Below are 26,922 nucleotides of genomic sequence, written 5' to 3'. Positions count from 1 at the left end.
CCAATTGGGAAGACAGACTCCATGCAGGAGTGAAACTGATCCGCAGTTATTTTCAGATAGACCGCAGCTTTTACGGTTTGTTCTACCTTAACTAAGACTCACAAAGCCGCCCATGAAAAGATCTCCCAAAGCATAATACCTGAACCACCAGCCTGTGCATGACCTGCTGTGCAGGAAGGAGTAACTATTTGCGTGGAAGACGGCACAATCATTAACGTGATGAATGAGAAATCGTGATTCATCTGACCAAGCAGCTCTCTTCCACTTATTCGTTATCCAGTCTCGATGTTCACTGCCCCATTGTAGGCATAGTTTACAATTACACTTGGTCAACAGAAGAACACTAGTGGACGTCTGCTGCGCAGTCCGATATCCAGCAGAGTCCGTTGAACTGTGTGTTCCGAAACACTTGCACTTGGACGTGCGTTGTATTGGGCTGTCAGCTGAGCCACTGTTTGGCGCCGATTTTGCTGTACCAAGCAGGACAGTCTCGGATGATCTTTTTCTTTGATGACTTCTGGACGTCCAACACTTTGGCGTCTACTGCTAGTTTTACCGCCTTTTATCCTCTTGCATAAATAGTAACAAACTACTAGTCCTGCAGTTTCGGAGATACTGGTTGCGAGTCTTCAGTCCATTACAATCTGCTCTCTGTCAAATTCACTTATAGCTCAGCAGCCTTTCACTCGCAAAAGTAAGTGCAAAAATGATTCCTTTCCTTCTCCAGCAGCAGTTAAGTACCATTTCTACCTAATCACGAGTGCTTCACATCATCCAGATGAATGTTTTGGCTCATCAGTGTATTTTAGGGGAAGCATTTACGATATATTTATTTTAGGGTAAAATCTTTCCGAACCGCACAATAGTGAATCAATCACTACTGTGTGAAATTTATTACTCAAATTATTAACCGTACTATAGTGGGATTAGCACTGAGTGAAGTTGCACTTTGCGAGATATTTCTTTATCTCATTAGTGTCCAATTTTTTTTTTCTTTTTTTTTTCCTTAAGCAAATACGAAGCAGCTGCTTAAAATGCATGAAAAGCTTACCGGGAAGGCAGTCATGCATGTTTATAACCCACTTGGAAGATTTCATATGAGCATAAATTTTGTAGCTCCTTCTATAACTCTTAACTACTTTTTTAAAATCATAACAAAGAAAACAGTGGATGAAGTAGACATAATGGAAAAGTTTAATACACTAAAAAATAATGATGATGAAAAATCACTGTTTGATATATTTAGTGTTTTTTACATTGCAACGGAGTAAAAATGTCAATAAAAAGACAAAACAGAGTAGTGAATTTTTTTTTCCCTTAAGTTAACACACCGCGTATACATGGAAAGAAAGACTGCAAGAGACTTTATTATATTAATATTTTAAAAATTTGATTAGAGCTGTCTTTTAAAATAATTTATTATAAAACGGGATTAGCGAAAATAACCGGAAAATTTAAGATTGATGACTGAGATGAAAAACAGGAAATACAGGAAAAACAGGAAACCTACTTTGCAATAAACATTTATGGAGACCTACAAATTAAAAAAACTTCTCGGTTGAGTTTATTTTTGTTATGTACCTGCTATGCACGTTCAGACCCTTAATAGTATAAAGGCGCAACTTCAGTTCCGATTTGTTCGCTAACTTTACTTCTCATCCTTTTCTAACAGAATTAGGAAATACTAAACTTTCGTTATCAGGAATTAAGTTGTAAAATTGGAAGTGCGGGAACTCTATGGAAGGCTGCTAGGAACGATAAATAAAAATAAGTAAAATAACAATAAACAAGTCTAATTAGAATCTAAAGTGATAAATTAAGATGTTGATAAATAGATTAAAATTAAACTTTCTCTCAAATTAAAATAGTAAAAGAAGTGAAATGTGAGCAAATTAATAAAAGAAAGTATTATCGAAATCAAATAGAATAAAAAAGTGCTATGAATAAATTAATAGTAGCGAGGCATTATATCGAGTATAGAAGGAAAGTAAATATGTTTTTGCGGATAAATAAATCAGTTGCTCAATTTTTTAAGTGCGTTAGAAGTCTTCTCAACAATATAGGAACAGTCCATAAAAATTCGTCTTTCTTAAGTCTTACTTTTGTATTTTTTGACATAAGTGTTTTCTTTGTCAGCTGGTCGAGACTTTCCGCATTATTTTGCTATTCCCAAAGAAAATGAATGTTTGGCATTAATATCAATTTTAATAACTGCAAGAAATACAACAAAGCGTGTGAATAAACAGCCTTTTTTACCTCACGCTTTTGCAAGTTATAAATGTGCGTCATTACTAAATCGCGAGTACCAAAATGTGTATATTTTACTTTAAATCCCGACATTTTGAATTTCATTCGTATTACGTTTAATTGTCCTTTTCCTTATTATTAAATTTCATTTTATCTGAATTGTCTTAATATATATAATATCTAAATTGTCTTAATATACAGACATTTGTAGATTTTTATATGAGTATTTAACCAGCATAGATGTAGCCGGAATCTGAGACTGGGGAGATAGACTACTGTTAAAATTTAACTCGAATATATTCCTCACTGATGGAATGGAAAGACAACCGAGTGCTAGTAATCCGGTTCAAGAGTTCCAGTATCCGTAAAATTTTTTTGCTACAAGAGCGCTTTCATAGATTTTCCCATGAGTAACGCAAAAAAAGAGCTACTTTTCCTTAAACAAGCGATGTCAAACTGGCGGCCTGTTGTGGGCCGAATGTGGCTCTCGAAACAATTTTATGCGGCCCGCGGAGACCTTTCAATTATGTATTTGTTGCGGATACGGTGTTAGAGAGATTTCAAGACTTCAGTTATTTGAAGTTCGAGTGTATACTATTTTCATTTCCATTAAAAACGAACGTGAACAACGTGGTAGAAAATATATAAATGTAGTTAATTAATTTACAGGGTGATATAAATCTCATTCAAATATTTCAAAATACAGATTGAACTAAGTTTTATTCGTGCTTGTCAAAAAAGTTCAATTGCGAACTTTTGTATTAAGACTAATCGTTTGTTTGGGAATATATTTATATGTAAACAGGTTTTTTTTAACAGTTGAAAATTGATAAGAAAAGAACCCGATTGACCGATGAGCATCTACAATCAGTGATAAAGGCAATTTCCAGTAATTTCTCTCCAAGGCTAAAAACTTTGTGAGAATTAATACCATCAAGTATCAAACTGTAGTCAGAAATAAAGAGTTTATAATTATTTCTAAACACATGTATTTTTATTTTTGTGCCAAAGAAAAATTTAATAAATAAGCGAAATTACACTGTCATTATTTATTCTTAAGTTTTATCCAAGTTTTATTTTTATACTGGCAGCTAAATATTAAATTCTTAGACTGACATTCCTTTCATATAATTCTAGGATGTTTAATTAATCATTAAATAATTTACTTAAATTTAAACTAAAACAAATTTTAAAAAAATCAAGTTTTCAGAGACAATTTTATTGGTGATTTGGCTGTACCAGAAATGCAATTTGATGCTTACTTGGAAGAAAGACGAAACACTCTTACTATATTTAGTTGTTAATTGGTTTATTTTCGTTGATATCTGCGATCAATGACAATAGCTACTTTTTCAGCACTTAAAAATTTTTACTTTTGAGTTTGGTATTTTTGCGATTAAGGATTTTTCTTTACAGATTTTTGTTTTTAAAGCAATAGAGGTTTAGAAAATACCAATTTAAAAATATAATTAAAAATACTGACTGAAAATTTTTTTAATATTCATGGTTTTAATTGAATTTCTGTTCCTTCGAAAGTCGATTAATCTGCGATCAATGACAATAGCTACTTTTTCAGCACTTAAAAATTTTTACTTTTGAGTTTGGTATTTTTGCGATTAAGGATTTTTCTTTACAGATTTTTGTTTTTAAAGCAATAGAGGTTTAGAAAATACCAATTTAAAAATATAATTAAAAATACTGACTGAAAATTTTTTTAATATTCATGGTTTTAATTGAATTTCTGTTCCTTCGAGATGGTATATAAAAAGCTTTCTAATTTTAAATGGTTAAGGTAGTTTCAATAAAAATATTAAAACGCAATATACATTTCTATTTTTTAGACCGCTGGTTTGCCAGCATTTGAAATATTGGCTCTGCTTCTTACCAATGTAATATGTATTTCCCAAGTATAATTGTTTTTTTAAGTTTATTGTTTCCCTAATTGTAATATCCGTACTCATCCATGATAATTCATAATTATATTACTAATTTTTATGGATTTTTAATGCAAATTTAGTTTTCAATTTCATTTGCGCACATTTCATTGCTGACTTCAACTCTTTTGTATCAGTTATTTAATAGTTTTTGAAGTGAGAAATTTTCTGATGTAATTAGCTTGACAGGGCATTTGACACATTTGTCAAATGCTTTAGTTTAAACGTTTTATTAGCCACCAGTCGGGAAGTGGATTAGATCCCTGAATACGGGTAGTTCAGTCAGGATTTGAATCCTGGTGAATGAACCGACAGCATGGGTGTTTTCATGATTTTTCTATGTGTAACGAGGATACGAATAATAAATTCAATAAAGTTTTCTGTAGAAAATCCTCTACGAAGTCATCCAGTAGGTTGATACCCTTCGTGTGCTTTGCTTTATTTAGTCAATAAAATTAAACATAAACGATTGATTGAAGTGTTTCTTCTGTGTGTGATGCCCTTTCACGTCATTTTTGGACATATTTTTACTTCCTTCTACGAAGTAAAAAGGAAGTATTGTAATCGCGAAAAGTTTCAGGCAGCATATTTCAACAAAAATATCCATTTTGACCGCTATCGAATGCAATTTAACGATGTTTTTGCGTGATATCTGTACGTAAGGACAGAATAAAATACTCTTTTCCTTCAAAAAAATTATAAAACTGCTTTAAAATTAATTCTGAAGAGAATTTTTCCTGGCGTCTGTACGAACGTATGTACGTACGTGCGTATCTCTCATAACTCAAAAACGAGTAGCCTCAGAACGTTGAAATTTTGTATATGGTACTGCTATAACATGTAGATGTGCACCTCGTATTTTGGTTGCAATCGGCCGCACCAAACGTATATAAATATATTTATATATATATCCACTCTGTTACCCGGCTCAGTGATCTCAGTTTCTTTACTCTTATATGTTTGTAAATTGTACATTTTTTGCTTTAAAAATGATTAAATTATGTTGCTTTTATCTTCCGGTTAAGGATTTTATGCCTTTAGTAAATCTGTGTGCAATATTTTTAGAATTATCAGCAATTTTAAAGTGGTTTAATTGCCGCTAAGCCTTTTTTAATGGCGGCCATTGATGTTTACATTTGAAACAGGAGAGTAGTGGATTTGTTGCCAATCTAGAGAAACTTAGCTTCGCAACAACAAAGATAACGCATTCATTTATTATTGCCAATTAAATCATGCTTAATTCTTTCTGGAATTTTTTCGAGGAAATAAGTGTTTGAGATTTACTTCGTAATTTTTAATACAGATATTTTTAATTTTTCTGTACATTTGCCGTGTCGCGAAGTGAGAACTGAATTAATTAAATGAGAAATACTCAATCGTCTGTGAAAAACTGTTGCTTTTTTGTTTTGTTTGCTTAATTTCTTTTATAGACCGTTCTAGATTTATTATAGCATTTGAATAGAACATGTGGCAACGATTAGATAATTCTATTCTTTAAATGATATAAATTTTGTGCATTATGAGTTATAATATGAAGGAAATATATACGTTAAATGTTATATAATTATTGGATTATATAACAGTTAACTCAGTTTCCGTTATATAATTATTAACTGTTATCTAATTATTAATACTGTTAAGTGAATCTAGCGCCAGAGTGTCGCTATGGTAAACAAATACTAGAGTGAATTTTAAAGAATGCATTTATTCTATTGTGGTTTATGCGCTGTCGGCGAAGTAGATTTAATTCAATCCAATAAGTTTAAATGAAATGCAAGAAAAAATGCGTATAATTTAATGTTCCAATTTAATATTCCAATACAAGGAAGTCATGTGGTGTACACATCAGATTTTTAGTTTATGTAATCGTTTCAGCCTTGGCTTTCGGGTAGTTTGTAAAGAGCAATAAGCAAAATGCTTGCGAGAGTAAATGTATTCCAATTATTTCAATCGAAGTATTAAGAAAAATAAAAGAACCGTGGTATAAATATCAGAAAAGAAGGTAAACAGACGCCTTTGGTTAGCAATATATTCTAACAATAATTTCCTGACTTTTTGATCATCAATATTGCAAATTGAAAGAAATCAAAGAACTAAAATTTGTTAGAAGTAATTATCGCCATCTGTTGGACGAAAACAGAAACAGCTTTTATTCAAGAAGCAGATGAAGATTATAATATAAATTTTTCCCACTTTTTATTATTTTACTCTCCCCATTTTAATGTAATTTTGTTCTTTCTCCTCTTTTTATTTATAGTCCTGTTTAAATTTCTTCGTTTATGTATAGTTTTGTGAGTTGAACGTATATGCGTACTTTAATCTGTGTCTTGAACTGCGCTTATGAACAGATATAAAGTTTGTAATTTCAGAAACGTGGTTTAATTAATTAGCTAACATCATACCCCCCAAAAAACTGGTAAATAAATGAATAATGCATACGTTTTATTGTATTCCTCAGCGAACGAAAATCACCTTTCAAACTTAATCCAGAATATGAATGCAAGTTGAAAGGGTCAATTTTTTAATTCTAATTTTACATCATTAAACTATAATTTATTGACTATATGCTGGTAGAAACTCTTTAAAATTTTGTAGCAGTGAACTAAGATAAAAAGAAATAATAAAGTTTGAAAAATGCAATACCGATTCAGAACTGATAATTCCCCGATTTGAGTTCTTCGAACTTGAAATATATGAAGATACATGCCTAGATGAATGGAAAAAAAAAGTCCATTTTCTGATTGGATTAGTTTTTATAGCTTTTAATTAAAATTTTTTGATAGATCTAAACAAGTTTTACAACCTTCCTAACCAGGAAGGGGAAAAAAAAAAAAAAGAGAATGATTGAAGTAAAGACGCCCTTACGCCTTGTGGAAAAGCCCATTTAAAAGATTGGATTATAGCCTTTAATTTTAAAGATCTAAACTAGTTTTACACGCACATACATTTATATATAAGGCGTTATATGAAATGCAATGCAGGTAGCAAATAATGTTCTAGCCATAAGTAAAATGAAGAACTGTATATATTTTTAAATTTTCGAATTTGATAAAAATTGAGCAACCGAATTGCACACTAGGTTTAAGTATCGTAAGATAACGATAGATGGCGCTACTTGTAATGCCTTGATTTTATGTGCAGAGTAAGAGTCCCTTCACTAACTTTTTCTCCAATGAATCTTTATTTTTCAGGTGTTAGCATCTGCCCAAGTTATTAAACATGAGTAATAGCAGTTGGTAAGAAAATGGTTAATTAACTCTTAACATTCCATTTTACCGTCGATTAAATTGACTGATTATAATTCTTCTTCTCCTTCCACCCAATAAAGCTTACATCTTTCTTGAAATGAAAAAAAGTATTAGATTTTAAAAGTAAAAAATTTTGGAAATGTTTGCATGCTCTTTTAGTACATTCTTTAAGCAGCGGTAAGTAAACGGAACGTTAAATCTAAATTTGGAAAACACTGCTTGAAGTTTTGTAATGGGACACTAGCATCTGTTTTGAACATGCAGTTTTTGCTAGTTTAATGAACTTTCTCACTTTTTAAAAATATTTATGCTATTCTTATAAATAATTTTTCTATTTATTTTTTGGCCTTTATTATGAAAAATATTTGATCATTAGTCATTCATACACAAAATTTATACACTTAATTAATGCTATTCACTTTTTTTTCCGCATTTGGATTGATGAAACAATACGTTGTGACGTGTCAGCGTTAATCATCTCCATACCCGAGTAGAACTTCGTCAGATTCAAATCAATTCAGTTTTTTTCATTCCTTGAACTGGGCGCTAAATTATTTTATAAGGAATATTATCTCATTATTGTATAAAAAATATAGTGAACTGTAGAAAATGTATTAATCTCCGCCCCTCCATGAAACTTTTAAATGTGAAAACATTTCTAAGGTGTTAGGTTAACGTCGCATTTTTTTATCGTTTTCTGAATTATAATATTCTTACTTGTGTACAATTTACTAATGTTATTTCAGGTTTAAAAGAATTCTGGGAGGAAACTTTCAGTAAAAGTGGTGTTAGCCCAGGAGGACTCAAAACGGCATTTTGTGGTGTTTCACTATAAACGGTGAATCACTTTTTAAATTGTTGCCACGAAATATTATCGGACTGTATTATGTGTAAAGAAATTAAATAATGAAGAATCTTGCATGCATATTTCTTGCATTGTGAAAAAAATGACGGTACCTAGAGCCATCAAATTTTGAATAATGTAATCCTCCACCCGAACATGGTCACCTGAACGCCCGAATCTTGAATTTCGAATTTGTTTTATTATCTATTTCATAAAACTTTAACGAATTTTTGATTAACAAACTCAACGATTTCAAAGCGAGCAATACGCGAAAAAAAAAAAAAAAAAAAAAAAAACTTTTTATTTAGCACGCGAGAAATATTTAAAAGATATGCTGCTTTTAAATATTTTGTGATATTGCTTTTGAGTTGAATTTTATGTGGTTTAAGTGCAAAGAACGTGATATTTAATAAGTAAAGGTAACACACAAAATGGGGGGAAAAAAGAAAAAAAACTGCTCCTTTGGACGTAGTATGAAATCTAAGGGCTACTAATTTCGTTTTCGCATTTTCCATCGTTCATTATAAAATGGCGTTTCACTTTTAAAATTGTTAACTACAAATATTAGAGCCCTGTATTACATTTAAAGAAATTAAATAATAAAGACTCTTTATGAATGTATGTATGTGTCTCGCATTGTGGAAAAACAACGGTACCTAGAGACATCAAATTTTGAATAACTTAGTCCTTCACTTGAATACGGGCATCTGGAAACCCAAATTTGGAATTTGTTTTATTATCTATTTCGTATTTTTAAAAAACTTTGACGAATTTTTGATTAACAAACTCAACGATTTCAAAGCGAGCTGTAGCAACACTGTACAGGGTGGGTCAGCGGGCGAGACTGTGTATCGGAAATTCTAAACATAAGCTCTTTTTAAATATTTTGTGATATTGCTGTTGAAGTGAATTTTATGCTGCGAAAAACCATATAAGTGAAACCATTCAGAACCATGAATTTTAAGTGCGAAGAACATGATACTTAATAAATAAAGGTAACGCACAAAACGTTAAAAAAAACGCCCCCTTGAGCGTAAGGATAAAATCTTAAAAGCTTTCAGATTTTTATTGTTTTATTGCTTTTTTTATTGCTTGTTTTATTCTTTTAATATCTGAAATATGTTTATCCTTAAGTCTGAATTGTTTTATGCAATCAAACAGAATGATCATCTATATGGCGGCAATATATTTCGTAAGCTCGTTCAGCTTCAGCGCTTTTAAATAATGTCTCCATAATGACTTTGTTCTTTTCTTTTTTTAATCTGCCTTACAGAAAATGCGCATCAAGAAATAAGGAATAATAGCCCAAAATAATGATGAGACATTTGAATCCTCGATTCCCACAAATATCGCGAAAGATTTGAAATTTGAAAATGGTACTCGCTGCACATTTTTCGTTATCTAATTTTTAGAATTTTAACCTAAAAAGAATTAAGCATTTAAACTCAAAATTTAAGACAGGTGAATTTTATCGATAACTAACAGAAATTTTCATTTCAGCGACCTAAATTGTCAATATTACCCTGTGGCAACTTAATTTTCTGAAGAGAATTTTCCTCTGTTTAATTAATGTTTATTTCTTGGAATAATTCTCCTCTATTTTACACTCGTTTTGATTTAAAAAGCTTTTTAAAATGTGTTAAAAATTTGTTAAGTTAATCAAATGTTTTATAAAATTGTATTGTAAGTTATTTAACACGTTCCCTGCCGCGTGGGGCGTATCCGCTAAACTTTAAGTTCAAGCCATTTGGTATTATCATTGTAAAATGAAGAATTTTTTAAAAATTCATTATGCAGTCAATTATGGGCATCTTAATACTACTGCTGATGCCCTCATTACGCCCCACGCGGCCTGAACGGGAAGTCTTCAAAAAAACGGTTTGTCAGGGAACGTGTTAAAAGCCTGTAGTTTAGGCTCTTCATTTACTAATTTTTATTTGTATCTTCTCGATAGCATAAATGGATTTTTAAAAACTGTATTGCTAAATTTTATGCAGTATTGCTTTTATAAAAACACAAGTAAAAGTCCTTCATCCGACTTTGTTTTTGTATAAAAAACCTGAGAATTCGTCCTACCTGTCTTCAGAACACGATTTGTGTTGCTGTTAAGCGCACAAAAGAGTGAGAATGGATATATGGTAGGTATTGCACACTAATAGTATAAAAGTTGGTACATTTTTTTTTACCATCGAAAAACATATACTAAAGAGAAATTCTATAACGGAAACATGTATGTTCCATGAAATAGCAGTAACTTCTAAAATAATATATTAGAAGCAGCGCCGGATTTAGCATATTTCCTAGGCGGGGCAAAAAACTTAAAACTGCCGCCCCCACCCATTTTCCTTTGTTTCTCTGACAAATTTAAATTTTTTAAATAAACATAGAAATCGGTAGGAGATAAAATGTAAAATCCATTTTATAGTGAATTCTTTAGGTGCCATTTTTGTTATAAAAGAGATCAATATACGTAACAAATGGTTTAGTTTCTTTTATCACTTATGGCAAAGCATATAAGAGACCTTCCTGAGAGGAGAGCTGTCTTCGCTGATGACTTTCTAAGAATAATTTACTCATATGCGAGTTACTCATGAGCGAAACGACGGAAACACTCAACCAGCCAGCTAATTCTTGAGATTCTTACCCCGACGGAACTACCAGTGTTTAGATTTTAACGCTTAGCGGCTGGTTGCCCGACATACCAAAGGTTACGTAATTGAAAACATGTCCGACACCGCCAAATGCAGTTGCTTCTCCGGTGCACTGTAATAATGAAATTTACGTTTTCTCTGAAACATGCAGTTTTGCAATATTTGCAACAACAACTAGCCATATTAATGGACAGTAATTCAGTACTAAATACTAAAGCAGTTCAGCATAGTACGAAAAACAGACATTACTAATAATAGCTTAAAAGAATATATATCAGGTTGTTCAATAAGTTCGCGGAACGGAAATGAAGAAACCAATTTTTATTTGTAAAAATGACTTTATTTTTCAACGTAGTTTTCCTCAACTTCAATACACTTATTCCAACGGTCGTCTAATTTATGGATCCCTTGACTGTAGTGGTTTTTCGGCAGCTCTGCAAAATATCCCTCCATGGCAGCTATTATTACCTCTTCGTTTGAAGAAAATCGTTTTCTACGGAGATATTGTTTGAGATGTGGGAAGAGCCAGAAGTCGGAGGGAGCTAAATCTGGCGAATAGGCTGGATGTTGCAACAATTCGTACTTCAATTCAGTTATTTTAGCAATGCTTTTTTGAGCTGTGTGCGCAGGTGCGTTATCTTGGTGGAAAATGATTTTCTTCTTCTGTAATCCGGGTCTTCTTTCACGAATTTTTTCGTCTAATTGATTCAAAAGGTTACAATAATAATCCGAATTAATTGTTTTGCCAGTTTGAAGGTAATCTATAAGCAAAATTCCTTTCGCATCCCAAAAAACTGATGCTAACACCTTCTTGGCTGATTTTTGCACACGAACTCGCTTCGGCGCCGAAAAGCCGGGTTCACACCACTCTTTAGCCTGCTGTTTTAATTCAGGATCATGATGGTAGACCCAAGTCTCATCCATTGTGATAAATCGACGGATAAAGTTGCTTTTATTCTTCTTAAAATGCTCCGAATGTTGCTGGCAAAGTCGCATCCGAATGTGTTTTCGCTCCATCGTTGGAGAACGCGGCACCCATTTTGCACAAAGTTTTTTGAAACCCAAATTAACACTCAAAATATTGCTCACTGTGCCTCAATGAAATGCCTAAAGCCTCTGTTAAATCTCTTTCTGTCAATCGACGGTCTTCCAATACCATATCTTGTATTTTTCCGATGATTTCCGGTGTTGATGCAGTTTTTTGACGTCCTTCTCGCGGATCGTCTTCAAGGCTGGTACGACAACTTTTGAATAAACTAGCCCACTTGCAAACCATTGTTTTTTTGAAGTAGCGGATTCACCCAACACATTCACCATTTCGGTATGAATTTCCATTTACAAAGAATTTGCACGTTGCTCAATTTTATCCATACCTGAAAAAAGCCACAACACGTTAGATATAAAGGGCGGTTAAATAATGAATAAATTAACAGATCGAAATGAAACTTTTGACGTGTTCCTAAGAAAGAACAAATATGAAAATGGCGTCGAAGTTTTAGGTCTAATATTGACGAATAGATGGCGCTCCGCGAACTTATTGAACAACCTTGTACAAGTTGCAAATCACGTAATGAATGCAATGAATAATTAAATTCCCTTTTTTCAATAACATACTTAAATAAGTCCTAACGTTCAATCAAATATGCACTCTTAATAAAAATAATCTTTAGTTACAAGCAATAGATTACATAAGTTGGGACAATAGATAAGCTGATTAATTACGTAACTAAATTTCATTAGCTATGCATAACAACAATACGGGCTACTGCTGAAAGGAAAAGGTTAGTTTTTGTACTTCTTTTCATAATTCTTATTTCATTAATAATTTTAAGTTCTTATCTAACGCTCTTAAATTATTACGGGATTAAAATTTTACTCTGCGAGCCTTTTGTTCTGCAAATAAATCTATGGCATCGTCATAATTATTTTGATGTGCTGTTTGATTTTCGATTGCTAGAATTGCGAGACTTGATAAACGCTCCTGGCTCGTCGATGATCGCAGATAGTTTTTAATAAGTTTTAATTTGCTAAAACTTCGCTCACAGCTTGCGGATGTAGTTGAAAGCGTAGCGTAAATCCGCAGCGCAATACAAATATTGTAAAAGGCATTCTGCAAATCATGATCTGTTTCAAGAGATAGAAAGCTCTAACCATTTTTATGTCAACGAATAATACTGGGGCTTGTTCTTTAAAACCGGCAAGTTTCAGGCAGAACTCAAATGCTTTTAAATCTCGCTCATATTTTCATGCAATATCTGCTCCATTCCTTTGCAATTCTTCAATTGACATATTCAGTATTTCACAACCATTGCGAAAGAAAAATTTGAATTTACTGCAGTAGCGCTGTTTACTCTCGTTTTAATTTTTGATAAGATTCGATCAAATACAGTTTTCATTGCATTAGAACAGGGTTCTTAGACGTTTTCAGTCGCGACCCCTTTTTATCACTGAGATTTTTTTTTCGCGGTTCCCAGGAGCCCATAATATTTTCAAAACTTTTGTGGGACCCGATAAGTATTGCTCAAATCCGACACACGCGTGAGTGAAACTGTCAATTTTTTTCACTTGTACTGTAATATATTACTGCAGTTTTAGGTCATTAACTTTAATTTCTAATTTTAAGACATAGAACAATGTGAAAATTTTAAATAAGTAACAGACGAAATGACAGTGTCACGTGCAAAGCAAGGAAAATGAACGTTTATTTTATAAAAAGAATGTATCGAAACGTTGTCGTTTTTTTCTTTCTCTGTATTGTCTTATCTTTATGTATTTTCAGAAGCATAGTGTAAAAATATTTGGTAATTGTAAAATTATTATAATAAGAAATATCAAAACTGCTAAAATTTTTGGCGACCCGCAGTTTAAGAAACCCTGCATTAGAAAATAGCTGAACTGGATGAAGTGTTCGTGATTCGTCCTCGCACAATTCATCAAACTGTTTTTTGCGCTTTAGAATTCGTTTATTTGTCAGAATAGGTTCAACTTCAATTTTTTGGGCTGCTGCTTTAGATTCTTCTGTTCAATATTCCATAGGAATTTCTCTCATTTTTTGCAAAGTTTTGGTCAGACCTTGCATTAATGCGAAGGAACGCGCAAGAATATCTTCCTTTTGAATTTCAATATTTATTCGATTGATTTCTGGAAGAATATTAACCCAAATTGTCAGGTTGACAATAAAGTCAACATTTTTTACAATATGTAGCAGATGTCCTGCTTCGTACTTTGATTCCGCGCTAAGAGATAAATAATTAATTTCTTTCAAGGATTTTACTACTTCTGGTAAATTAGTAAGAAAGGCTTTCACAGCCACATATTTTGCCGACCATCTCGTCTGGCTGCTTCTTTTTAAGTTGGTTTTTGTACATCTTCTCGTAATCCCATCGAATTGTGAATACGACAGAAAAGCTAAATATCTTTTGGATAATTCCAAATAGGTTAACAGCTTTGGATGCGGCAAAATGCACACCCATAAGATTCAAAGAGTGAGCCAAACATCGCACATATTCGGCCAGCTTATTCATTTCTGTAATCCTGGCTTGTACTCCTTTATAAGTATCGGCCATCTTAGGTCCGTTATCGTCAGATTGGCTACGACATTTTCCGATATCCAAACCATAAAATGTCAGTTTTTCCACAATCCGTTGAGAAAAACATTCTCCTGTCTTTCTATCTACATGAAATCAATAAAAGCTCTCCCTTTATTTCCCACACATCACTATATATTTTTTACGTATCGAATCACCTGGCTCATTTGTTCTGTATGCGACACATCTGGAATGCAATCGAACATTATTGTATAATATTTGGCTTCTTTAATATAATTTAAAGGGCTATTGCGAACTGTTTTTGCCATTATACCAGTCATTTCAGTTTGAATTATCTTTGTTAAATATGATACTGGTCCCTTTTTTAGGTGTTCTAACTGGTACTTAAGAGTTATGTTTGGCTAGCAAACGAGTCATTAAATTCAAAAAATTGCCTTGACTAGGCCGAGGACACTTTGTGAGCAGACTGCTAGGGGTTTTATCAGACCCACGGAAAGAAAGACAGTTTGTTAAAAGATACAATACATCATCCATAACTATTTGTAGGATTTCTCTCCATTTTTCTTTCTCTGTGTCAATTAGTCCCTTAATGTCATGATCCATGCCGTAATACGATTTCATTTGTTGTAGTCGAATTTTCCATTTAATTATGCACTATCTGTAGGTTTCAGATGCTCCGTGCTCAATTAACCTTTCTGAAGCTTTTTTCCAATTAATGAATCCTGTAGTACACAATGCTGATATAGTGGCATGTTTCTGATAAATCTCACAGGTGTACAAAAATTGCATTTTTAGTTTTAGAATATATAAGCCAAGCTCTTTTAATCTTTTTGTTATTTGCTAACGTTCTGTGCCACAATGAAGATGTCAAATGTCTCCTATCACGTTCAGTGGACCTAAGGTCTACGTTTTTCTGGATGTTTTTCGGCTAATAATACAGCTTAACTGCTTAAGAAAGATCGTTAATTTTTTTCTGTTATTGGCCTGGGTCCGATAAGTCAAAAGTTTTTAAGTCTTCTTTGTACTGCCCACACGCACCTAAATGAGAAAATACTTTATATCCTAGTTTCATTCAGATGTTCGTTTGAGGTCGATGAAGGTTGTTCTTTCAGTTGCTGAAATGTAGTCTGTTTGAGGATGATAGATGAAGACTCTTCATCTTGGTCGTGCAAATTGCAAGAAATATCAATATCCTCTAGAATCTCGGCACCATCGGAAGTTGCGGCAAGGTTTGACGGTTCGTCTGCAATTTATTTTCCCTGTTAGTCTGTCTTTTGTTCTTTTCCTATATTCTGCCCCTGAGAGATTTTTCTAGGCACTCTCATGATTTCTTTTACCCTAAATAATATACAGTATAACTTGCCTTAATAAGAAAAGCTAAAAATTGACATAATTACACTCAACAGTCTTAGGGCCGCGTCGCGGACGCGCACGCTAACTAAATGGTTGCGTCTTCTAAATATGGTGAGGAATATTGGAAGCAGGCATATTAAAAGAAAACGAGAGGGGGAAAAAATCTCCAAACTAAAAAAACTAAAAATACTTTAAAAACTATAAAAATAATAAATCCATTTTTAAAACCTAAGTTGCCTGCAAAAAATCAAAATGTCTTACTTCATTTCTGTTGTATATTCTCGACTTGCGTTAATTTGAATTATTTCATTGGTCCAGATTGGTCCAAGGTTAATTTGTTTTGGGTGTTAGGGAAGAGTTACAATACTTCTCCATCTATTTCTCAAGAGGCATCAGTATGAAAGCAAGGCGCCTTTATGCTATCGTTCTGTTTCTCATTTGAACCTAGAGAAAGGACTACAGAGGGACTCTAGGCGTCACTTAGATCGACCAAAGACCAAGGCGTTTACGGAGTATCTTTGTAAAAAAATTACATGTTGGGTTGGCAGAGGGACAGGGTCATCTGACCTTGTCAGTGACGCCTGAGTCTCTCTATTGTTCTCTCTCTGATCTCATCTTTAGAGTCGTACTCGGGTATACTTAGCTTACTTTTAACTATCTGCTCCATTAAAAGGTTTACGAGTAATTATAAATATTCTTAAAAGAGATTTTAAACCTGGCTTTAAAACTACTAATAGTGTATCAAAATTTGACAACATTCCAAATAATGATCCAGCGCAACGCTTGAATTTACACCCTCCCCCAGATCCGGGACTGATTAGAAGCCTAAATGGATTTTAAAGTTTGTTGTCGCTAACCCTTCAATTTGCATTTAAGAATCATTTTAATTTATGCTGGTTCAGCAGCTTTACAGTTCTTTTTAAAGTTATATTTATAAATTATACACACCTACATTGACATTACAATCTCTGCTTATATGCATGTTGAGAATAAACCTGGAATAATTTTCTAAACTAGAACGCTTCTGAAGATCGAATATTGCAAACTCAAACACAGCGGACCTAATTTTCTTACGCGGCAAATTGAAAGAATTCCTGAAGAAAACGCAGCGGATTTCATTTTATATGTCACGCAACAACCTTTAACTCAATTCTATATCGCAATAATTAAAAACTAAAATTAACTTGAGAATGCGATAGTCTAAAACCCAGGAAAACATGTTAGTTAAAGAATGAGTAATTTTCTGAATGCTAAGGCTCACGAATAAGGCGAATACGTTTTTCGAAAGGGTATTTGAAAGATGAAAACGTTATTTTATATTCTGGCCGGCATATTTCATGTGCTCTGTAATATTTTGCTAAATAAATATGTAAGGATTTGTTTTGCAGGCTTCGAGCGTTAGAAGTTCTTGATCTACTGGATTAATCAATTTCTGTGTTCTAATCTGTGGGGAAAACTCTTCAAAGAGGGACTCTTAACGTAGGAAGCCATCGAGTGGTTCGCGATATTAAATAACCGTAACTAACGAACCTTTCATTGCAGAGATTTCAAGGACACAGTGGTTTACCTTCAGTAGAGCGACTATGAATTAACATAGCATTAAAATTCAAGCATAGTTACTTTTAATGCGTGGAGAAAATTCTTATCTTGTATATCTCAAATGTACTTGTTTCGTTTAGATCTTTGTTTCTTGGATGCAAAATTAAAAACAATGTTCTTGAATCTGAATAGCAATTGCGGCACATTTTCCTTAAGTGGTACTGAAGCCATGCGTATCTCGTGTTCTTGTATTTCAAATTAAATACTGTTTAACTCTTTACGTATCTAATTCTGAAGCATAAGTGCCGATATCGAGAAACATGTTTGTAAATTTTTGATAGATTCTAAGTTTTATTCCCTTTTGAATGTAAGGTTATGATGTATGATTGTAGAATGCTTCATAACGGCGCTTTGTCATATAAAGATGCCGGAAACTTTTTGCAAATCAGCCACTGTTCGAAAAGCTATACTTTCGTAAAAGTGCCGCTCCGCGAAAGATCAGCTTTTAATTTGTAAAAAACAGCTTTCAAGAAGTTGAGGTCATTTTTATACCGGGGCACCACTATGGAAGTAGGGTTTTTAATTTGTTGTTGTAATTGGCAAAGCAAATGCAAATTCTGCAAGCATAGTAGTGCCTCGGCTTAAATATGCCGCCCCTGAAGGTTTCTGTTCTTTCAAACAATAGCTGATTTTCATAAAAGTGCCGGTACTTTTGCTATGGGGCTCAGTTATAAAGTAATTGTTTTAAAATAAGAAATGCCCCCTCCTAAGAAGTGTTTTTATTACTGGCTAAATGTGTTTCGTTGGGTTTTTAATTAGTTATTTTTAATTAGTTTACGAATTATGCAAATTAATTTGTTGGAGCGTTTCCTAAGATTGGTTGATTAACATATGCTACCAACGCATGCTACCAGCTCCATCTAGCTGTCAGCAGCTCCAATCGGGAAAGAACTCGTAGTGGACGAGAGCTTTTTAATGACGATGGACAAATGGCTTGTTTGAGTGTTACAGCGGTGCACAGCGGATTGAATTCAGTCCGAATAATCTTTTCTGCTTTGCACACCGTACATGAACGAAGTATTTTAAGTTACGTTGAACTTGATGTCAAAAACCAGTTTTGCGTGTTCGATAATTTATTATGGAAATGCCCGGAATTGCTGCTCATAATTTTGGAAAGGCATCCCTTTTAAATATTTTACTTTGGATTCAGTTTAACGTGGCGTTTTGTTGAACTTATTTAGTTGTAAGGAAAGTTTTTTTAATACGATAGATTTAAGATAATATCGTAGTGTGCATTTCTCAAGCTTGTTTAGAAATTGGTAAAGGCTATATTGTACATCTAAATTTTCGAGTTTTATTTTGTTCAACTGTGAAATTGTTTGCTTATATAACAAATTTGGGTGAGAAAATTATTCTTTAAACATATACCTAGATTATTACCAGATAAGTGTTTTTGAAATAATGATATGATTATACTGTTGTAGCTTTCTTTATAAAATTACATGAATAAATTATCGATACCTCTCATTTCCGCTTTGAATTCCGTTTGCTAAATTGCTATAATTTCAGTCTTAATGTTTGAATTTCTAAGGACAGTTCACACAGATTTTTCTGCGAATTAAAAGCTATATAGAGAACACTCCTGCACATCCTTCAGGCCTAAGAGATGAACTCCTTGAAGAATTTAAATTCATCAAGTTCCTGCCTCCCATCTCTACTCCTTTACTGCAGCTCATAGATCAGTAAGTAATAACAAATTTTAAAATGCTCTACACTAAAGCGCTGTTCAAGCATAGTTTTAAGGTAACTGAAGGAACCAGTCTTATTCTCAAAGACTGTTTTCACATCGTTGCCTGCCTCAACATGATAACTGGTAACTATGTTGATCGCTGGTAACTATGTCAGCTTCGATTAGCATAGGCTAACGATGCTAGACAACCAACTCTGTGGTCCGACTGGGGGGAATTTCCGGAGCCGACCATTAATATGGGAGGAGACCTGGGGTTCTTCCAGACAACTGGCTAGCCTTGTGTCTAGACAGCTTCGGCCTGCAGAGCAAATAACCAGTCTTCACATATATTAAAACCATCGTTTTTTCGATGGAAGGTTCAGGCTTGGCAGGGACCGTACTGATACTGTCTTGTCCGTGTCCTTGGTGGGGGGGACGCTACATGGTCAGATATCGAAAGACCGACCGGGGGGGGCTCGCCTCGGTCGGTGCAGAGGGACGGCGATGTCTGACTTAGTACTGGGAGAGAGAGTGGTGACCCGCTCGCAGGAATTCAATCGTAGTTTTTAGTAGCCGATGTTTGAGTTTCGCCCCTGTAGATCTTTTTGTAAGGTCGCCCGTCGTTCTCCATCGATAATTTTTTTCTGTTGAGGGTTTTATCCCCTGGACGGTCTCTGGAATCTCAGTTTTAGCAAACTTTGTATGGGAGGCCTTTGAGCTCTTCCGGGGCAGGCGCTCTGACTCTGCTTCTAATTGCCTCAACATAATAAACAAGCCATGGTGGGAGGTCACCAAGATAATCTCTATTTCTGCATGTAAGAAGCTTTGGCTGGACAGCGTTGTCGAAACTCCGAGGGTTTTAAACAAATGCCCGTAGAGCGTGTAATCGACAAGATTGTGTCTTTTGCCAAGGTTATGTCGCTAAATGTGGATAGCAACAACATCGATGAGCTAGTGTAAGAGCATGGAACTGACCGCCGAAGAGCTTATGGGGCTGCATGCTGTGTCACAGCAAGAAGTTGTGTTTAGATTTCGTTAAGGAATGAGAAGGTAACAGCCTTGGCAAAGCAACAACAGTCTTCCAGTGAAATAAGGGATATGCTCCCACATACGGAACAGTTGCATCATACAATGAAAAGCATCACCTTAATAAGGCAGTAGCTATGTGCGCTACAAATTTTTTTAACGCTATTGCTGTGTCTCGTTTTCACCAGTTGTTGAAGCGGAGGCAAAAATAAATGTCTTTAGACAACTTTAATGGAATAAATGATGTATTAATAACTAATAAATTATATTATTGTGAATTTGATTGAGTATTTCTATACTATATGTGAGAGATCAAAATATGAAGAAAAATTTATTACCAGATTAAACTTAATAGGAACGGTCCTTTAAATTCTTAATTTTAATTGCCAACGTCTTCTCTTCAAGGCTCCATATTGCACCATGTTACATCACGCTTTCTCTGCAGTAATCGCAATGAGGAATCTTTTGTCTGATAGTGAATGCATCTAGTTGTTTTGACGCACTAAAATTGTTGTTCACAGAAAACTGTTAGGATTTCTCTCAAAAAGCATCGTGTTGCGTTGCCTTTTGAGACACCGTAGCAAACAACGCTGGTGCTTCAGATGGAAGATATCGGATTATTGTTTTTACAACCCGGATATATCCTGGCGATTTTCAGCACTTCGGACTTCTAATGAAGAATTGGATGATAGACGACTCAAAACCCATTCGGACTTTTAAGAAAACATCATAATTTCAGGGACATCGGTATCGATTTCTTCTGTCTTAGTATCGATGCTTAGGTTTGCTCATGAGACAAATGTTTGTATTAGCAAAGTGACTTAACAAAGTTTGCCAATGCCTAGTGCAATAATAATTCGTATACCTATATTGACAGATATAGAACAATTTATTATATATACCATATATTACTTTATTGGACAAATATTGAAGCAGCCTTCCGAATTTGTAAACTTTATAGCTCGTTCCAGTTAACCGATTATTGATATAGGCAAACGTTCCAATTATCTGAAAGCTTAAGTTTGCAATCTAAGACTAAGAGTAATTTACCGTTAAAAATTCAAAAAAAATTAATAAAATATTATAAAGTAAAATTTTAAAAATCTTAATAAAAAACTCACATGTGATCTTTGCATTGAGATTCCAATTTAACATTTGCAATTTGCTTCAGAATAAACAGTTAAGGATAGGTTTAGTTAAGGGATTAATCTATAAGTTCAGGATACAGGTCATAAAATCATAATTTAAAATTAGTTCTTTATAAGAGGAATGCCCAACGGTAGGAGATAAAAAGGTATGATTGTATTCCATTATAAATTAAGGCTATGTAGTAGCGTTTGCATTTATTTAAAAAAGAAAAGATTTAATTATTCAAGTAATATCTGTGCTTATTGTTAATCACCTACGAGACTTATGACGAATGTTTCTTGCGAGTGATGGCAACAGTCTCTACTCTGAAGGAGATGAAATTTGCAAAACAATACTTTTTCAAAGTGTGAATTAAAGAGAAAAAGTTCAAAATTCATATGAATGATTATTTTATGCATTGTTCCCATTCTCAGTCTGGGAAGTCAAAAACGCTGTTGGTTAACATTAAACGATAAGTAATTTTTGTTGAAATTATTAATTTTTGGTTTGTAATATGTTATTAATAAAACTATATAGATATTGCAATTTCTCATTTTTCTGAAAAACTGTTGAATTTTTGGAAACTCTCTGCCTGCGAAGATCCGTGCGAAATGAACTTGACGCACCTCGTTTTTTGACCTAGAAAAAGAGCCGTTTTAAACTAGGCCATTCATGGTGAAGCAATGCCATCCGCTAGGAAACGCGAGTGGTTTATTCACGGTGTTTTAATCAGCAGCGGCCTTTTGAACTTGTCGAACGACTTGCAGGTTAGCTTATCTGGCAGTCTTAACGTTACGAATTTAGCTCTCTGCGTCACAGTCGGTATTAGATAATAACTTTATCGCCGAAGCATGTGCCACCAAAGAAATCCATTATTTACGTATGTTTAGTTTTTATTCTTCGTGAATGATTTTTCCTGCGCTTTTCTTTCTGGAACTGCGTTTTCCATCCCATTGTTATTTGTCGGAACTCATTTGACAATAAGGATAAAAGAATGTTCTATAGCTTTTTGCGTTTACGCCTTTTTTAATTGCAAGTAGACCTTTTAGGTAGGGAGAAAGAAGGAAAAAAAAAACCAAGATTTGGAATTATGTTGAATTTTGCTTCCGTTTAACCTGTATGTTTTCCTTCTTTAACCAAACATCTGATTTGCTCTTGCAATGGTTGAGAAACTTTCCTCCAAAGCGAAGGATATTAGTGTAAAACCATTCGCCGGTATTGTTTTGGAGCACTGACGAAAGCAAAAGAAGCTATTGTTTTAACTCTAGAAAAACCTTTTCATCATGGAATGCAAGATCGGCATATGCTGTACCATAGACTTTGAGAAGATGCTGTCTCGGATATTGTACATAGCAGCAATTTTAAATGACTTATTCGGCTTCGACCAGCCAATTTGCATAGCCCGCGGGGCGTTGTTTTTTGGATTGCTCTATATATTTCTCTTCTACTTTAACTTTCACGTGATTGTGTCTGTTGGACTAGCCTATGCTATTTTCTATCATGCCGGTGGAGACAAGCAAGCAAAGATTATGTACCGGACTATTGCTCGAGATCTGAGGTAATAAACATTTTCCTATGTAGTTCTAATAATAAACGTACTGAATGATTTATATAATACTTCGAGCTCGTTATACCGACGTCTCGCGTCCTACAGAAAAATCATAGTTATCAAAATTGATTTACTATACTACACTCAGTTGGAGACTTTTTGTACGGGTCGCTATAACGAGTGCTCGTAATAAAGCGCTTCGATTGCACTAAAGCATTGAAGTAATTTGTTTCGGAAAAGCACGTGATCATAAGAAATATATTTATATTTTTTTAAAATTTTGTTCAGTGTGGAACCCAGAATAAACATAATATTCTTTCAAATAAAATAATAAAAATTAGTTTACAACTCATTTCCCGTTTAGAAAAGAAGGAATATTAAAAATTGTTTTCAAACTATTTAAGGCGATACGGTACTCTTACATTCCATTTTTTTCTTATATTGGCTCAAATGACAATTGTAATTTTTTTAATACATAGCAAAAAAAAATTTAAGGCTTTAACTAATAATTAAAAAAGTTATTAAAGGTTTTTCTGCATACGACGACCGAAATTTATGGATGCAGTTGAGACTTCTTAAGAAACAGTCTTTTTTAATCTCATAATCCAAAGAAATGTCAATTTTTTTAAAAACGTTATTGCCATTAAACGCGAATGAAAAGAGGATTCGTATTAATTGTTTATTTTTCGCAATCTGTGCTTTTCGACTTCTCCTCTCCCTTATCTAAAATAATCTATAGTAAACAAAGCTCTTCTTTCTTATAAAAGTATATTTTATTTAAAATATAGAAAAGAACTGGAGTGTTCTAAATTTCCAAATAACCTGTCAGAAATATTTTTAAATCGTGGCAGAATATCTGTGTTTTATATACAAATAAAACGACTCAGCAATGGCTGAATAAGCAGGGTTAAGCACCACTACTGCCGCCAAATAATGGCCAGATAGCTGAGACTACTGAACTACGATCCTTCTTCATGAGGTAAATGAGCTGATTGCTTGGTTTTCCTAATGTGTAATGGGAATACGAGGCAGTTTTCCTTTGAAAGTCCTCCACGGTGCCATTCTATTGCTCAGGTAGGTAGAGTTAAAATGCATTGTCATAACCATATAAACCCAGTTCAGTACAGTCCTAAATGTGTAATACCTGCTACTTAAAAGTCTTCCTGTGCTTAAACGGATATTTATTGCATGGTTTACAGTAATTGATTAAGTCAGAGGAGTCGGTATTGAGCCTCTGTGGGTCTGTAAAATTTTATAAGGGGTCAATGATGATGGAGAAGTCGATAGTTAAATATGCACCAGCAGCTGATCGGCATAATCAAAATCAAAATAATAAAATAAGTTAATAAATTTCATAAAAATTGTTTATTAATATAAAGCTATATCATGTAGTAAGGAAGAAATCACATAAAATATATTTGAGGAAGAAATACATGAAAATAATTTAACGTTTTAAAAATCAATAATATATGTTTTTTAATACATAAATATTTTATGCAATGTAAGTGCAATATAAAAAACGTAGGAAAATGCGAAAATACATTATAAAAAATTGGAAGAATCCAAAACTTCGTCAGAAGAGATATTGTTATATACAAATCAGTTTCAAAATTTAAAAGAAGATTTTAAAGTTCTCAGCCAAGATACTGAAAATTTGAATGTGCCATCATGGCTTATAGAACAGCTGATTTGATATGCAAGGTCACTTGACTGCATTGAAGGAGGATGTTCGAGCAGAAGTCTCATTCAAAATCAATGGATACGCTAAGTTTTGGAATTTCAAAACTATCTCTGGTAAATATCCAAAATAAACGTTGTTACCGAGCCTACATTATTCATCTTTCTCGTTAGTTGTAGCAGGCTTTAGTCAAGCCAATAATTTACTACGAAAAACAAGAAACGGTCTAATATTTTTTTAACGTTCTTAGAATTCTTAGAAAACTAACAATTTTATGCCAAATATTAAAAAAAAAAAAATATCAAAACATCTAGCTCAGCCATCACATTAGTTAATATGTAGTTTTTGTGCAAATACAGCCTGTGATTTTGTTTTTGAAAACTTGTTTATATTTGTAAAATTAAAAATAATAGTGGTACATTTATGTTAGAAAGTCGTATATTTTTATGGTGCGTTTTACTGAAAGCCTCATTAACTCAAATTTTCGGTCCAAAAATTCGATAGTGAGTTTTCAGGGAGTAAACACGAATTGGGGTCCCCACAACATGTTTTTACTATTTTTAAATGATGTCTGCCTGATTTTTTCATTGATGATTTTTTCATTCACGATAACTCTTATATGAAATTTCAGTTTTCCACATTCTGCATTCATATAAAGAATTGATTAGATTTTCGGTAAAATTGGACACTCAGAAGTGAAACTTTAATTGAAATCCATAAGGGCCTACTATCGGTACTTTGAGCCCAAGAAACTCGCATGACGTGACGAGTGAAAGTGAAAGAAGGGCACTCACAATTTTTACCCCCTCGAATTTATCTACTTAAGCAAAAGAGGTAATGTTTTCGGGACAAAAATTTAATAGTGAACAAGCTCGAATTAGGATCGCCACAACACGTTTTTACTATTTTTGCAATGGTATCTGTGTATGCGTAATACTTTTTTTGTATGAATCGTATATGAAACCTTGATTTTCCATATTTATGGTTTCTACATTCATGTAAACAGTTGATTAAATTTTGGGTAAAACCGGACTTCTGAAAGAGGTACTTAACAGGAAGCTCAAAACAGTTTTTAAAGAAAATCTTAGTTAAAATATAATACAAGTATTTTCAGTTTAGTATTTAGGCCCTTAATATCAAATGGGAACAACATATTTAATTTTTGTTAAAACTTGTAAAATGGAAGTGATGCTTTACTTGAAACCCTGAAGAGACTTTCTAAAAGAATATGAGATAATTCAAAACTTCTCAAATTTGATATTTAAAACGAGCATGTGTTTGAGAACAATATACTACATTTATAAGCATTGAGCTTTTCCCATGGGCTATAGGTACCAATGTTTTACACACTAGGGTCATTTAGTCAACTATTTTAATAGGAAGGAGCAGAAAAACAAATCGTCAGGATCTTGCACTTCCCATTCCGTATAAGAGTAAATTTTAAATCTGTACAGTTTATTAAAAAAATTTTGAGACACATTTGAAATAGTAAATGCGTGGGACATATATGTCCAGCCCCCAAGAAAAGGTGAAATGTATTCTAGGAATTATGCTAAATGCCACGAGGATAAAATCGTTATGAAGACTAATTCTCTTCATGAAATACTTACATTTCTTTTGACTCAGTCCTCAGTGTGTTCGTTTCACTTTTGTGTTGAGTCACTTTTCAAATAAAAGGATACTGCCACCAAATTTTATCGCTGTGCTATTTTTAAAGAAATAATGTAGTGTATTTAAATAATATCCCGACTATAAGAAGTGTACGGCAACATTTAGCATTTTATCTGATCTGAAGGTATGCAGCTTTTAAAAATTTTGTGAATGCTAAGTTACTGATGTGTGAATCCAAATTACTATTTGAACAGAGAATACCCTACGGATCGATGCGATATTTTCAAATCAAGTTATGAGAATTTATATGTACATGAGGACTTCTAGTTATTATCCATTGTATGGGAGAATAGAGTAATTAAAATAGGTAGTGGTTATAATTACACCGTAAATAGTTGCGCCGTAAAGTTTGTAAACAAATTAAATTTTATATACAAACGATCAACCAGAAGTGATATTTAATTTTAAAGCCGATTGATATTCCGGAAGTGATAAGTTTATTTAAAGCTGTCCAAGGAGAAACATGTACTGACCTTATCGGACTTTTTAATTTTCCCTCTCGTTCCTTCAATTTCGGTTTATCAAAATTTTATCTGTTTAACCAGTGATGATCTTTATGAGGGCATCGAGCTTTTTCATACACGTTGCGGAATATGAAGTGCCGCAGGTAGTCGTCTAAGAGAGAATTGAACCGAAACGAAATTGAATAATATTGATGGGCTGAAAAATCTATTCCTATCCTGGTATTATCTCTTACGTAAATAAAAAAAAGTCAAATTATTATGACATGTGTGCATGTACAGAAATATTACTGAAATTTCGTTTGCTGACAAATCT

The 26,922-nt window shown here is 33.4% G+C and overlaps 1 protein-coding gene across 3 annotated transcripts in view; it reads left to right on the top strand.

Moving 5' to 3' along the window:
* The window catches only part of Fatp1 (Fatty acid transport protein 1), a 210,023-nt gene that overhangs the window by 47,182 nt on the left and 135,919 nt on the right, over nucleotides 1–26,922 (top strand). Inside the window, exon 1 of one of the 3 annotated variants that reach the window (XM_085806927.1) lies at nucleotides 7,386–7,417. The exons of 1 other annotated variant lie outside the window; for it this stretch is intronic. In XM_085806927.1, coding sequence (XP_085663053.1) covers nucleotides 7,401–7,417 — 17 coding nt within the window. In that variant the 5' untranslated portion in view covers nucleotides 7,386–7,400. Of the gene's footprint in view, nucleotides 1–7,385; nucleotides 7,418–22,010; nucleotides 22,806–26,922 lie in introns of those variants that run through there. One more of the 3 variants, XM_085806913.1, reaches the window with a different exon arrangement.

This window comes from Stegodyphus dumicola, chromosome 1, assembly GCF_044657685.1.
Source record: "Stegodyphus dumicola isolate Sdum_Otavi_A_Nest chromosome 1, ASM4465768v1".
NCBI lineage: Eukaryota > Metazoa > Arthropoda > Arachnida > Araneae > Eresidae > Stegodyphus > Stegodyphus dumicola.
Note: the sequence above shows the minus strand (reverse complement) of the source record. Positions and strands in the feature narration are given on the sequence as shown.